Below are 15,888 nucleotides of genomic sequence, written 5' to 3' on the forward strand. Positions count from 1 at the left end.
CGGCAGCTGGATGCAATAATTGCATGCCAATGTGCATTGGCTCGTTTAGTTACACTCGAAGTAGACTGGTCTCTCTCCCAATTCGTCAGTCACGACGTGACATCTCCGTTCCCTCCTTACATACGTAACTGAGACGTTTCCTCTTTTAGCTATTAACATCATCTCTGCCAAGCTGACCGATATGGCAAAACAAAAAAAAAACTGTGAGATTTGACAATGCCAGTGTCCTACTGTCTGGAGGCCTAACCTGACAGGAGAGCTCTGGCCTGTTAGGCCTCTGTGGGTTTAAATTAGATCAGTCAGATACATGCACAGCGTGAGCATAATATTGTGCATGAAACCTGCACTTGTACAGTACTGCATGCTGCAAATAAATTTCCAATACTTTTAGATTTAACTCAACCATAATATATGTGCAAATTCATTCATTTTTATTAATTGATTATAATTAGTTTTATAATTAAAGGGAGGGCAATCTAAATCTTAAAGTGTAACCGGTAAGCTTGCATGTCATAATGGTTCATGCATATTGCTTCAGCTTCACATTTATATTTAAATATCGGTTTTAGACTTAACTTTTTCATTTATTTCTTAAATTTCAGCTTGCATGTTCAGGAAAGTGAAATTATTCAGAAACAGTGAAGACGAATGCAGCTGCACCCTGTAATTCGATAAAAATGTGATTGTTTCTTATACGCAGAGAAACTCACAGTTACTGCGGGAAAAAACTAAAATGGAAATAAAAATGTAATTATATGTGCAAATTTGCAGCACTGAACCAGTCATGTAAACAACTTAGCTCACTGCCTGAAACACCTCAGAAACAACAACTTGAAGAAATGTCACAGTGAGTTCAGGTTTTGTTCACATTTTTCTGCAATTCTGTTAAACAGGCCACCCAACTGAGAACAAACAATGTTGAGTACACCAACAAACTTTTTTTTTTTCATCGTCTGGAATGAAACACATCCTGTTCTGTGCTGCAGAATCAACTATCAGCTGTTGTTGAGAAAGCAGGCTAAAACAAGATGACCCCAACGGTGAGTGGACAGGATGTGAATGGAAGACATCTTCCCACAATCCCCCGGAGTTTGAGCCGACAGTGATGAGCTTGAGCTCGCGGCTGTGATAAAACGCTTTGGACGGGAATGAGTGACAGCGACTTGGAGAGGCTGTCTTTACCTGTGTACACACGTTGTCAGACCCAGAGCCCGTAACTGCCTGTCAAAATCTAAGCTGCTGACTGAGCGGAGCACGTGAGCTGGGGTGGATCAATGCGCCCTAATCTTATTTAAAAGACAGAAATCTTAAGGGGAAAAAATTATATTAGTTTAAGCCCGCAGAGAAAACAATATGACTTGTGTGCCATATATCTGCCATATTGCAATTATAGTGACTCACTATAGATCATCTTTGGCTTCCACTGACAGATTCCAGCATTAAAGCTACCTGGTAAAGGAGAACTATGCTCTTGTGATAAGAAAAATAATATAATATAATGTAATATTTATTAAACGCTATTTTCTTATTATTATAAAGGCTCATTGTGAATTCATCAGGTCGAAAAAAAAAAGATACGACCACCCATATCAGCTATACCTATTTGGTTAAAAAATGCATTCACCCTCAGGCCATCCAAGATATGGGTAGGTTTGTTTCTTTATTGGAACAGATGTGGAAATTTAGCATTACATTTCTTGCTCACCATTGGATCCTCTGTAGTGAATGGGTGCCGTCAGAATGAGAGTCCAAACAGCTGATAAAAACATCACAATAATCCACAAGTAATCCACACCTGTTATGTTTATGTTCCTGTTTTTCCTTATTTGGTCAGGTTCCTGTTGTTCATTAGTTCCTTTGCTCATTGTCTAATAATTAGTTAACCTGTAACGCCTTCTCTCATGCCCTCATCTACACTCCTATTTTAGTTCCTGTGTTTCCTCCATTAAGGTGTCGGTGATTGCATGTATTGATGTTTATGTTACGCCTGTGAGCAAATACCTTCGAGTTTCTTATTAAATTCTAAAAGTGGATTATTCGCCTCATCTTAGTCTTCCTTGCTGCAGCTATGTGACAAAATAACCGACCAAAAACGGTGTTTTATTTCGCTGCATTTTCTTTTGTTTGTTTATTCCCTCCATCACCATGGACCTTCCAGCAGTCCAGTTATTATGCCTGGAGCAGAGGGATCGCACCCTGGAAGTCCACACCAGGGACTTTATCGAACTGGCGAACCTAACAAACTACCCGGACCGCTCACTCTGTGGTCCCGCACAAACCTGCGAGGGAGCCGTCCTCGGTTTGATTTCGCTGCATGTGTGGAGTGGGTGCTGATAAACAACAACTCGCCATTCACCATCGGCTTCGCGAAGCCTGCCAGCACGCCTCCCCCTTACCCATCGCCCAGTCAGCCAACATCCAGCCAGGCAGACCAGCCTGATTCCACCGCAGACACGGAGCCTGCGCAAGTCGCGGAGAAAGAGCCAGCAAGCCCTGCTGAGCCGTTTTCCGCCCCGGAGAAAGAGCCCAGTTTATTGTCTGACCAGGTGCGTGAATCGGCAATTATGCCCATCGCCGAGGGAGTACTTGTGGAGTTTGAGGGCATGGAAGGAAGCCCCACCCACACTCCCGCCACTGCTGGGAATCTCTTGTACTATGAGGAGGTAAATTCCCTTTTTTTTCGGCCTCCGCTGGTCCCATCCAGCTCTCCATCGTCTCCTGAGTCTCCATCTCCGCTGGTCCTGTCCAGCGCTCCATTGTCTCATGAGTCTCCTTCGCCTCCGCTGGTCCCGTCCAGCCCTCCTGAGTCTCATGACTCCGCTCCTCCAGAGCGCCCTCCAGAGCGGCCACCTGAACCCGCTCCTCCAGAGCGCCCTCCAGTGCCCGCTCCTCCAGAGCACCCTCCAGAATCCCCCCGGGCATTGGAACTGTTACGGCGCGGGACGCACCTTCCGGGAGGGGGGCAATATGTCACGTTTATGTTCCTGTTTTTTCTTATTTGGTCATGTTCCTGTGTTCATTAGTTCCTTTGCTCATTATCTAACAATTAGTTAACCTGTATCACCTGTTCTGCCCTCATCTACACTCCTATTTTAGTTCCTGTGTTTCCCCCATTAAGGTGTTGGTTATTGCATGTATTGATGTTTATATTACGCCTGTGAGCAAATATCTTCTTTGAGTTCCTTATTAAATTCTAAAAGTGGATTATTCGTCTCATCTTAGTCTTCCTTGCTGCAGCTACGTGACAACACCACTCCAGTCCATCTATTAATGTTTTGTAATGTGAAAATCTGCGTTTTTGTAAGAAAGAAATCCATCAAGACATTTTAACTTCCAGCCAAAATACGAGTCCATAATCCATACTAACACTTCCTCCAGTAAAAAAATTCCATCCACTGTTGTCCTCTCACATATCCACCAACATATTTTATTCAGACCTGTTTTGGACTATTTTCACTGGTAAATTGTGCTTGATGAGTGCATCTTTCTCTCCTGATCGAGAAAAGAGAAAACAATATTATTGATATTGGACTTTTATTTTAGCTGGGAGTAAGGGTTTGAAGTTAAATAACGGTATTAATGAAGTATTTATTTATTACAACCACACCGTTTTTCACTTCATAAGATGCTAATTGATGGACTGGAGTGGTGTGGATTACTTGTGGATTATGTTTTTATCAGCTGTTTGGACTCTCATTCTGACGGCACACATTCACTGCAGAGGATTAATTGGTGATAGGGCTGCACGATAATGGTTAAACTGATAATCACGATTATTTTGATAAAAATTATAATCACGGTTATTAATAACGATTATTGTATCAAAAGGGTAAATGCAATAACATTTAATGTGCCCTTTAACCAACCTCCACTGACTACATATACACTGACTTAATTTAAACAACTATGATAATACAAAACTCAAGGTTTTGGTTAGTGTTTTGTAATCTGTATTCTCATTAGATTTTCTAAGTGACAGTTTGTTTTGTTCGCAAATAAGACAATACATTCTGATCGTGCAGTAAATTTGCTCAAAGATCGTTAATACACACTGATAACATTGCCATGCCGTTTTCAACTGATTAACATTATGAAAACTGGTAAAAAACTTTAGAAACTCCTAATATAACTTAAAATAATTGCAATTTATGTAAATTTTTCCCCATTGTATTGCCACAGGTAGCAAAAGCGCATTTATTCCTCAAAGTTAACACAATAGATCCATTATTGAAACTCGGTGAAAGTTTGATCATGGCAGATTTGGTTACACAAGCAGCACAAATGGCTTGTGAAAAAAAACACACATTGGCTGTATGACACTTTCATGTAAGCAGGATATCGCTGTGGAGAGATCGCTAAACTCCAGTACATGTATGTTTTCTTACCATCAGCACTTGTTCCGCCATCAGTGAGCGCACACGGGGTTGCCAGATTGCACAGATTAAGTAAAATACCGGGCAGAAAGTGTATCCTTAAAGGGGTCCTATTATGCTCTTTTATAAAGTCTTTATTTTGTTTTGGGCGTGTACTAGAACAGGCTCTCATACTAGGTTGTTCGAAAAACACATTATTTTTCACATATTTTACATTATTACAACACCTCTCTCCCTAGTCTGGCATGAACGGCTCGAATAGTTCCTGTATCAAATGAAGGCCCGCCTTCTGAAATACGAAATGTGCTGTGATTGGTTAGCTGGGCCAGTGTGTGTTGTGATTGGCAGCACTCGGCGCCTGCTCGGGAAATGTCCTGCCCCTTACTATAGCCGCCTGCGAGTTTCAGTGTAAATATTGCGTCAATATCAAATCAATTTGAGCGCGATTTAAACCCGGATGATTGTAACCACTCTAAGTTCGTCTGCCTTGCAAGCTAGCGTGTCTCCGACATAGTGATAACACTCGTTGCCTTCTCTAGTGCAGCTCAACCAGGTCTCGTCCCATTCGTCTATATTTGTGATATCACTAATCCCGGAAAATATGCGTTGTAGTCCAAACGAGTCGTTCGTTATAGTTTTTGAAAAGTGATTTCTGTTAAATAAAATATCTCCTTTTGAAGTGGACTTTGAGGTTTGTAACTTTGCAGATCTTTTTTATGCTCAAACAGCAACATTACAGACTAACTACAGTTGAAAAAGTGAAAAAGCATAATAGGACCCCTTTAAAGGAGAAAAGCTCTGTTTTGGGACTTAATCTCTTCACATCTGGCTACCACAAGTATGAGACTAGTGAAGACTTGTTAGCAATGCAAGATAATGCAAATGCCAAATTAAAAACATGTTTTCAGGATAAATAACGAGCCGGCCAATATTGTGACGATTGTTTTTAAATTAATCGAGAAAGGTGGATATCGTTATCGAGATTAAAATACAATTAATTGTGCAGCCCTAATTGGTGAGCAAGTGATGTAATGCTAAATTTCTCCAAATCTGTTCTTATAAAGAAACAAACTCATCTACTTCTTGGACGGTCTGAGGTTTAGTAGGCCTACATTTTCAACAAATTTTTATTTTGGGGGTGGGGACAATTCATTTAAGGGCTGTTCATGGAATAGCAACATAAAACCCAGATGATATGTTCACATCATGAGGAAAAACAAATATTCTACATTTAACAGTTTGTGCTGCTGCTACTTGACAACCAAATTTAGGTGCAAAACATGGCAGAATGCACCTTTCAGCTGGTGTCCCAAATGACACAGGACAAGCAGGGCAGACCATCAATAATAAAATACAGTATAAATCGAGTCTCAGACCAATGATTCAATATTTAAAAACTGTTCTACAAAGTCACAGTAGAACATTTAATGTCTTTTCATGAAGAAGCACCACGTAAGATGCACAAGATCCCAAGACATTCTGCCATTTATCAGTAAATGATGAGGTACTTCTTAACGGATAATTTATTCATGGAATGAAACCCAGATGGGACGTTTAACAAAAATGAACTCTTGACACTTTTTTTTTTCATTAAAAAGATAAAAAGGAAAATGTATGACGTTAATGATTTTAATCTTATGATAGCCCTTTTTTTTCCTTTTCAAAGATGCCAAGGGCCTTAACAATGTAAACTGAATCTTTCAAAAAAAAAAAATTTATCGATTTAAAAAAATGTATGATACTGTATAACGCCTTTAATGTTTTGAAACCACAAAGAAAGACAGGGTGCTTCCCAAGCGGTATAACAAAAAAAAGACATTTTTTTAACATTTAACATTCAACCTTTAACAAAAGCAGCAATTAATCCAAGCAGAGTATCACATTAGTGGACAGACCCCTCTGAATTCCTGCTCTGTACCCAACCACAGCTATTAGCTTATTACCTGCAAAGGCTAAATGCTGTGTGTTCTGCATATCTTACGGGGATGTTTGGAAAGCTTTCACAGCCTCTAAAATCTTCCTACTTAGCTACATCCAAATCTGTGGGCAGCTTACAGTCTGTTCACTGGCCATCTCACGCACATTTTGCACAAAAATGGCAAGAGCTGCAAAATCGCCGGTTCCAATCCGGTCGGCATGCGATACGTGACTTCTGGGAGTCAGGTGGTGCGCCAGTCACTGGAAACAAACAATGTTCACGGCCATTACAGCTTTCAGTCTTTAACTAATGATCCAGCCCTAAGTGTCCATAAATTTTAAAGAAAACCCTCCATGATATCACTTTATATCATTCACGGCTGCGGTGTTTGAGAAAATAGCAGCTCACGTTTGAGAAATTCGCTGTAACATGCATGGACACTAACTGTAAATAGACGCAATAAGAATAGACCATTTTACGGCCACCGTTGTCTCGATGAACAATACATGCTGCATCTGCCGAATGGAGTCTGTCTAGTCTGACTAAAACATTTAGAGCCAAAAAAAGCAGTTATGTCATTCTCTGGTGAGTCCACATAAGGGTCGGGATGGAGTAAAGTGATCTGCCAGAAGAAACAACAAATCAGTAAGACCACAAAAAGAAATCAGGCTTCACTGGGCAGAAGCTCTTAAGATCAGTGGGGGATCTCAGGGGTTTTATACTGAAGATAACTGTAATTGAAAGTACTGATTTTGAGGTCATTTTATTTATAGTCACACATATGAATATATAAAAGCATAATAAAATACATTATAATATGATACAGTTGTTCTAATTACCATTAATTTTCTTCAGCCTACTAGTAGTCCTTCCATAAATAGCTATTACATCATGAATAAAATTATAAAAATGACACAACATCATTCTTTTTATATCCACTAATGTATGTCACTTTTTTAAAATCCTGTACAAATTCTTCAGGATCAAAATCTGGAAAAGGTATTTTTGGTTTTCTTTGCTGTCCTTGCAACCTAAACCCCTTCTTTGGCTTTTAATATTCCATAATGCATGTTATATTTAGAATATGTAGGCTACTCATCTTTCTAAGGCAGCTAATGCATCTAACTGTCCTATTACCTGCATCTACAGTAACTGTTCTTTGTCTAAATTTATTTACTTTTTGTGTTATTGGCTCCAGAGTGCTTTACATGACAGCAGTGCATTATAATTAGTTCAGTGAGAACTGTATATAGCCAACGTATTAAATCCAGACTTAAACATGATTAAAATGCATGTTTATAGCTAAAGTGAAAGAAACTTGAAACTGAGAATAAGTCATTTCAGATTCACTGAATATATGCAATACATTTTTCTAAATTCAATTTGTATTTCCACATGAATGAAGCATCAACAAGCACTTATTTAAATAATGTTTTATGCATTAAAAAAGCTAAAACAACCTCAAAAACCAAAAAACAAGCTAAAATATTAATATTCACAAAAACGGTTCCCTGTACTGTATAGCAATGCCGTTGTATCACAAATCTAGATGCATACTTCACATAACCCATATTTGTAAAAAAAGGACAGTATGTACTAGACTGTAAGTATAGTATGATGAAATATTAAAAATATGACCAACAAAAATCATTTTGACTATAATATTACAATATGTCTAGCTGTATTTCACACATAAGATCACTAAGCCCTACTGTGAAGTCATTTTGTTAGAAATACTCTTGTGCCAATCTGAGTCGTTCAAATGAACACATAATATTTGGCCCTAATTGAATGGGATGTCAGAGGAGGGGGTTCGGTGAAGAAAGTGACATTTTGGGAAAGGAGAATCACGTAGAGGAGAAAGACTTAATGAGGGAGAGACTTTCCACCCTCCCAAGAGGATATGACCTTTTCTCCTTCCCTACAATGGGTCCTTCATATTTATTAGGCTACTGTTGATATGTGGGCTGTGGAGACACAACGTCTAGCCACCCAGACTGCACTCCGTCATTTAAAACACAGGACGTTTAGCATGCAAAAAAACCAAAAGGTTCATTCAAGTCAATGTGTGGAATTAACAAGCGGGTTTCTTTGGGAGCTGGGGAATTCATTGTGATGGAAATTCGGTTGAGATTAAGGAGCATGCTATCAGTCAAACAAAAAAAGTGTTTGAAGAAATTTGAAATAAACTCCTTTTATATTCTTGTTATTGCAAGTTATTTCATAAAAGGTCATATTTTACCCCAAAACCAAAAAAGACAAATTAAGGGACTGCTAATTGCTTGAAAATAATCTCTTCATAAAAAGAATAAAGATTTTAACAATACTAAAAATAGGCTTAATTTTCTTAATGCAAAATATTTTTTTTTATCTATTTCACATTATAGTTTTTATTATAGACTCTTAAAAATAAGGGTTCTTTATTAGCATTGATGGTTCCATAAAGAACTTTTAACATCCATGCAACCTTTCCATTGCATAAATGGTGCTTAATAGAGGGAAAATGTTCTTTAAATTAATAAAATGTTATTCAGACTAAGAAAACAATTTATTTTAAGAACTGATTAAAACAACATACATACAGAAACAACATACAGAACTACCACATTTTGCTATAAGTTTGATTGCATCATATAATTGCTGTTAATAGTGTTCATCGTCTGTTTGATTACATCTTTAATTGATTTTTCCGTACATTTCTGCCATATGTACATTAACTGACAGTCACCACTGATAAGCTACCACTAAATATTGTAGAAACTTAATTTGCTGTAAAGTTGCTTTGCAACGATTTGTATCGTGAAAAGCGCTATACAAATAAACTTGAATTTAATTTAATTTAATTTAATTGATTACCGTAAGGTTCTTTGTGGAAATCAAAATGGTTCTTCTATGGCATTGCCGAGAAAACCCCCTTTGGAAACCTTTATTTTTAAGAGTGTATATAACTTTAATTGTATGTATATATAGAGAGAGAGATTCATTCATCCACTGAATACTGTATGTTTTGTTATTAAGAGAAACTCAAACTTATCAGAGTCAAGGAGGTCTAACATCTCAGTAGTTGTACTGTACTTAACTTACTCCACATGGCCTTAATCAATGTTTTGTCTTTTGAAAATTCTGCCCGTTACTGAATGTGATTTATTTCCATCGGCTATTACAGCTTCAAAAGTGGCCACTTTAATCCTCTGAGGGCCACAAATGAATAAGACACAAGCAGTCATCGTCTTTGTTACTGAAGTTCCTGACCGTATTTCTTAATGAGCCCGCAAATAGCATGTCCATCTGCTCTGTCTGTGCCTCAAGTGAACACAGGATCTTTTACTTTCTAGCCCATTCAGTTGCCTTTAACTGAGACCATTATCGCATACCCTAGAAAATCATGCATTGCTCTGCTTGCGAGACTCTGACAGACATCAAAGGTCACAGGTAGACATTTTGCTTACTGGCATGAAAGGTAAAAAATGTAGTAATGAGAGTATCACGATGATTTCTCCTAGCTATGGTAAAAAGAACGTATATCCATTAGTTGTGCAACGGTTCAAAGAAAGGTTAGCCAACATGAAAAGTAAAAGCTATGGTTTCCAAAAGAGATAAACCCTCCAACTGGCACCTGCATTTCAGAAGTAAAAAATTATAAGCAGGAAACTGTTTAAAGTTGGCATTAAAATAAAAATTCACTCTATCTATTTTCTAAATGCACGTTATCGGTCTTATTGTGAACGATTCATTCATGCATGTTTTAATTTTTGGAATTTTTTAATTAAAATGTCATAACTCGATTTTCCAGTGAAATGACAGACTTCTCTCTGGTGATATATTTTGGATTTAGTCTGCTTAAACCCCTCTCTTTTCTTACAAGTCCCTGCCCAACATGTTTCCTTTTCAATGCAAAAAAGATCGTCTCGGTTACGTATGGTAACCCTCGTTCCCTGAAGGAGGGAACGGAGACGTCACGTCGGATGACCGACGAATTGCCCAGCGACCTCCCTTCTACGGGGTCGTGGTTAGCAGCGATTGCAGCGACAAACACTTTAAGGGTGGACGGAGACAGCCTTCGCTCCAACCCTTGCTGAAAAAAGGACAGCACAACTCTGATCGGGCATCTTCGGGGGGTCTTCTCGGTGAGAAGAACACCACTCAACGAACGGGTTCCACTTCAAAGCGTAGGCGTGTCTCGTAGACGGTGCTCTCGAGGAGCAGAACGATAGAACCGCTCAGCTCCGAAGCGAAAAGCTGAATATGCGCTGCATCTGCTGCCTACTTATACTCACGCTGTGATCAGCAGCAGCTGGATGCAATAATCGCATGCCAATGTGCATTGGCTCGTTTAGTTTACACTCGAAGTAGATTGGTCTCTCTAAGCGAGATCCCAATTCGTCGGTCATCCGACGTGACGTCGAGAGTGACCGACTGAAAGGGAACTGTCGTTACTTCAGTTTCATTGCAATATTAACTTGAGGATACATGTTCCTGGATCCACATCGTTTGTTGTTTCTACACTGAAAAAAGTTGTAGAAACAATTTTGGTAACACCATACTTAAAGCCTTTGTGTATAATGCACTATTAAGGTATTATTAAGGCATTGTAATGCATTATATCTTTTCACAAATGATTATAACCAAAGTTAAAATGCATTGTAATATTTGAAGGTATGGTTGTAATGTGCCTTTTTGTGTCTTTTTATATTTTCTAAAGCTGTAACAATGAATAGATAAGTATTATAATATAGTATACTTTTTAATACAATTATTCATGAGATCATACAATGCAATTTAAGGTGTGTTACAAGACACAATTAATGCATTACAACTACTTTTATAATGCATTATATAACAGTGTTACCAAATTCCTGTTTCACTCAGGAATTGCTAGTAAATTCACAATTAATTACAATGAAATGGCAAGTAACACATTGAATTAAATATGAAATTTTGAAATAGAAAGACTAAAATTGTACTTTCTTATAAAACATACTCCAATAATCTTTGCAACTTCAGAAAATATTTTTTACGACGTGTCTAACCAGTAATTGCCCTCTGATTTTATGGTTATGATTGGTTGACAGGCATGACATTTCTGGGAGGTTGAAAGCATTAAGTAAAAACGAATCAAGTTGATTACTGATTGAACTACTTTAATGATCAAAAACATTAGAAGACTAGAAGCTGGGATTAATCTTTTGACTCATTCTTTCTGTCCACTGTATCATTACACCAGCTACTATTGACAAGTAATATAATCAGAGCACTAAATGTAAATTGCCGAACATTAGCCACTGTTTACAAGTGCATGGAAGTGAACAAGAATTATTCACTCACTTAAAAGTTTCATTCAGAGAACATTTTACTCACATGTAGCGCAGGTGAGGGTTCTGCGTAAATGCACGTGCCTGGATTGTCCGTAAACTGCAGTTTATTATTGTCCTGAAAAGAGAGAGAGAGAGACTATCATATGTGACCTGTGCTGGCAAAATGAGTTACAATGATAAAAAAAATGAGTTTTAAAAATGATGTATGATTTGTTGGAATAAAAATGAAAAATGACTGAGCTACACCTGTTTGAAATCGATGGAGTCAGCAAAGTAAATTTAGAGAAAAACTGATTTCAAGTTTTCTGAAGGTTCCAAAGCAAAATCACCTAGCAACATTACATCTTTCCCCCCACTTCTTTTCTTAATAATCACAACTAGATTAATTATCACAATATTGTCAGACTTTGTTCCTTGTTTTGTGTTTGTTTTGCTCCCCATGTGCCTTCCTTGCCCTTATTTGGTTTTCTTCCTGTTCCTGCTCCCTGATTGTTTCTCATTTGATTCCAGGTGTGTCTCGTCTTACCCTGATTAAGTTGTGTATTTAAAGTGTTTCCTGTTTTGAGTTCCTTGTCCGGTATTGTTCGTACGAGTGCTACGTATGTTTTCCTTGTTCCCCTGAGTTCATTAAAATCTCTCCAATGATGTACTCCTCGTCTCCTTTGTTCCTCGCTCCGCACTCCTCACAGTAGTGCAACCGTGACAGAATACCGGACCAGAGACAGTAAGCGGCGTCCCTTCTCCCAGTGTTTGTTTTTTGGTTTTGAAAGTGTTTTGTTTTCCTGTTTTTCCCCGTGGCATGGAAACCGCTGCACGTTTCGCCACGCCGTTGTCAAGCCCGCCGGCTGCTCCGAAGACAAGTCCGTCAGCCCCGGATTCCACAAGCCCGCCAGCCGTTCCCGAGTCAGGCCCACCGGCAGCTACGAAGTCAAGCCCGCCGGCCGCTGTTGACCCAAGCCCGCCGGCCACCGCAATGACAAGACCGCCGACCGCCCAGTTCACCCGTAATCAGAAGAGGAGGAAGAGGAGAAATGACTGGCTCAGGGCCCTCTTCCTCACCCGAGAGCGCGCTCGAGTGTTCGCTTCAGTGTCAGCTCGTGCCCCAGAACTTGCTCCAGTGTCAGCTCCAGCCCCAGAGCTCGCTCCAGTGTCGGCTCCAGCTCTTCATGTTCCTATGTCTGGCCCATGGAGGGCCTCGGAGCCGTAATCATCCCCAAGTATTTTTGGGAGAGGGGGTAGTAGGGCTCCAGCCGTAGAGGCCGGGGCTGGGGCCTCGAAGGCTGCTCCGCCATGGCTCCCCGAGTCCCCTTATCTGCCATGGCCTTCTGAACTGCCTGCTCCACCATGGCTCCCCGAGTCCCCTGATCCGACATGGCCTCCTGAGTTCCCTACTCCACCATGGCCGCCTGAACTGTCTGCTCTGCCATGGCATCCTGTTCCTGCTCCCTAATTGTTTCTCATTTGATTCCAGGTGTGTCTCGTCTTCCCCTGATTAAGTTGTGTATTTAAAGTGTTTTCTGTTTTGAGTTCCTTGTCCGGTATTATTCGTACGAGTGCTACATGTGTTTTCCTTGTTCCACTGAGTTCATAAAAATCTCTCCATTGATCTACTCCTCGTCTCCTTTGTTCCTCGCTCTGCACTCCTCACAGTAGTGCAACCGTGACAAATATAGCTATTTTTTATTTTATCTTTGTTTTTATAAATAAGAACCGATGCAAAAAAGAACAAATATAAGAAAGAAACAAGTTTATAGTGTATTACTTTTTTCTTTTTTCATCTAAACGTAAGCATTCAAGTAAGAAAAACAAATAGTAAAATGTAAAAATCACTTAAGTTTGTTCATTACAAATAAATTGATTATTAAAACTACAAAAGCAGTTGTAATCAAGTGCAGTGAGTGATTCCCTCTTTTCGTTTATTGTTTGATTAACACTAATGCAACAGATGGCCTATATTAAATAGTGTAATGCATGGATCTAATATAATGTTACACATCCAATGTTTTTCCCCAACAGTTCCCCAAATGTTAACATAAGAACTAACTGATTATATATGAGTGAATTGCCTACTTAAATACTGTAAACACTAATGCAACAGATGGCCTATATTAAATAGTGTAATGCATGGATCTAATATAATGTTACACATCCAATGTTTTTCCCCAACAGTTCCCCAAATGTTAACATAAGAAATAACTGATTATATATGTGTGAATTGCCTACTTAAATACTGTATTTCTGTGTATTTCTGTATATTTATCGGGATCGCACGCTGGCAGAAGCATCTTTATGCGGGCGCTTCGGATGACAGTCAGCGCGAGCAGAGAAAAGGTACTCCTCTCATAAAACGTACAAATAAAGATACTTTTAGATGTTTAATTTTTATTTGGAGCAGTGAGATCGCTAGACAAGGGCTTAATATACTCATTTTTGTGAAAAACTCAAATGCGAACAAAATCGACATTTTGCACTTTTTTTGCCTGTAGCTCAAAATGAGCCTGTGCACATTCCGACTCATTTTGACAGCACGGGTCACATATGAAAAACGCACAGTTCCTCTCAAAAATCTGTGAATGACAGGTGTCATTGGCTGGGCACAAATGAGCAGCATCAATCCAGCAATGATGAGGGCAAATGAATTTCCCAAGGTGAGACCACCAACATTTATTTCAGCCTCCACACAGCATGGTTCATCCAGTAATTTTGACTGAGGGCCCTGTTGTTGGTCATTTGCACCTGGCATTGCAAGTCGATCATTCAAAACTGAGGATGCCAACAGTTCATTAGAGCCTTGCGGCTTGATATACACCGTTTATGATGATAAACTGCAGAAGCAATCTCAGTTCACCATCTTTCCCATCTCTTCAGAGAGTGTCATTAGAATAATGGTATCATCAGGGTCCCCAATTTCACAGCACTGAGCCACAGTGGCAGCTGGAATGAATTGTGCATCCTAAAGACTCTCGGTGGCATTAATTGGTAATGACTGCATTCTTTTCATTACAGGAATTTAATGCAAAAAGTGATTACACTCATAACACCCTTATCCAGTGAACAGTAATCAGTACAGAATTAGTTTTATTATGATGATGGCTCTATAGCTATAACTATTCTAGGAATACAATTATCCGTCTCTGTCATGTAGATGTAAGGAGGATGTTGGCAGTGTTTATACCATTTCTCCTCTTGACCATTCAGCTCTTAAAAGCATGAAAACAAATGCAAGGGGCCTTATTACGAAACTCTCCTGATGGTCCTTCACGTGACACGTGTGAACTTGTGGGGGTGGGATTACGAGTGTAGGCAGATATTTCATTCCGGCGCTGCTGCAATGGTGCTTCTGTGTGTGCTAGTGAACTCCCTACGAGCAGGTCGGTGGTCTCTACCAATGTTTGAACTAGAAAAGTTTGGCAAAGTTTGGCTGAATTTTTAAAAATGCTCAAAAAACCTATCACTTCAAATGTTGTTCAGTGCTTATGTGCTTTGAATACCTCAAGATCTATACAAGGATAGTTCAGCCAAAAATAAAATACTGTCATCATTTACTTACACTCATGTCCTTCCAAAACAGCATGACGTCTTTCTACCGTGGAACACAAAAGAGATATTTTGGGTACAAACAATATTTCCAAACAACAAAATAAATACATTTTTGTACTCTACAGAAGAACTGAGGTCATATACAGTAGGTTTGAAACAAGTAAATGGTGACAGAATTTTCATCTTCAGGTGAACTATTCCTTTAAGACTTGGTTTAGATGGATGGACAGATTGATAGATACTGTATGTGAATGTATGGATAGATGGATAGATAGACAGACAGACGAAAAGACGAATATACAGATGGACAGACAAATGACAGATACAAAGACGATTGAATAGATGGATGGACAGATATACAGTACAGATGGATGGACGGATGATTGGATGGATGGACGGATGATTGAATGGATGGACGGATAGACGGAAGGACGGATTGATTATTTGATAGATGGTTGGATAGATGGATGAATGAACAGCTAGATAGACAGATGGACGGACAGATGGATGGATGGATGGATGGATGGATGGATGGATGGATGGATGGTTGGACGGACGGGTGTATGGATGGATGGATGAAAGAACAGAAAGATGGATGGATGAAAGAACAGATAGATGGATGGATGGATGGATGGATGAACGGACGGACAGATGGATGGATGGACGTACGGACAGACGGATGGATGGTTGGTTGAATGGATGGATGAATGAACAGATAGATGGATGGATGGATGGATGGATG

General features: G+C 39.3%; 1 protein-coding gene and 1 long non-coding RNA gene across 2 annotated transcripts in view; both read right to left on the reverse strand.

Annotated features, from left to right (window-relative positions):
• The window catches only part of LOC107674751 (uncharacterized), a 13,355-nt gene extending 8,351 nt beyond the window's left edge, over positions 1-5,004 (reverse strand). Inside the window, exons 1-2 of the long non-coding RNA XR_001632531.1 lie at positions 4,993-5,004; positions 2,002-2,011 (exon numbers count right to left, since the gene is read on the reverse strand). This is a non-coding gene — a long non-coding RNA (uncharacterized LOC107674751). The remainder of the gene's footprint in view (positions 1-2,001; positions 2,012-4,992) is intronic.
• The window catches only part of LOC107674750 (NT-3 growth factor receptor-like), a 160,854-nt gene that overhangs the window by 141,012 nt on the left and 3,954 nt on the right, over positions 1-15,888 (reverse strand). Inside the window, exon 2 of the mRNA XM_016468843.1 lies at positions 11,650-11,721. Within this exon, the coding sequence (XP_016324329.1) occupies positions 11,650-11,721 (72 nt within the window). The remainder of the gene's footprint in view (positions 1-11,649; positions 11,722-15,888) is intronic.

This window comes from Sinocyclocheilus anshuiensis, unplaced genomic scaffold (genome assembly GCF_001515605.1).
Source record: "Sinocyclocheilus anshuiensis isolate Anshui unplaced genomic scaffold, SAMN03320099.WGS_v1.1 scaffold1093, whole genome shotgun sequence".
In the NCBI taxonomy this organism is placed as follows: Eukaryota; Metazoa; Chordata; class Actinopteri; order Cypriniformes; family Cyprinidae; genus Sinocyclocheilus; species Sinocyclocheilus anshuiensis.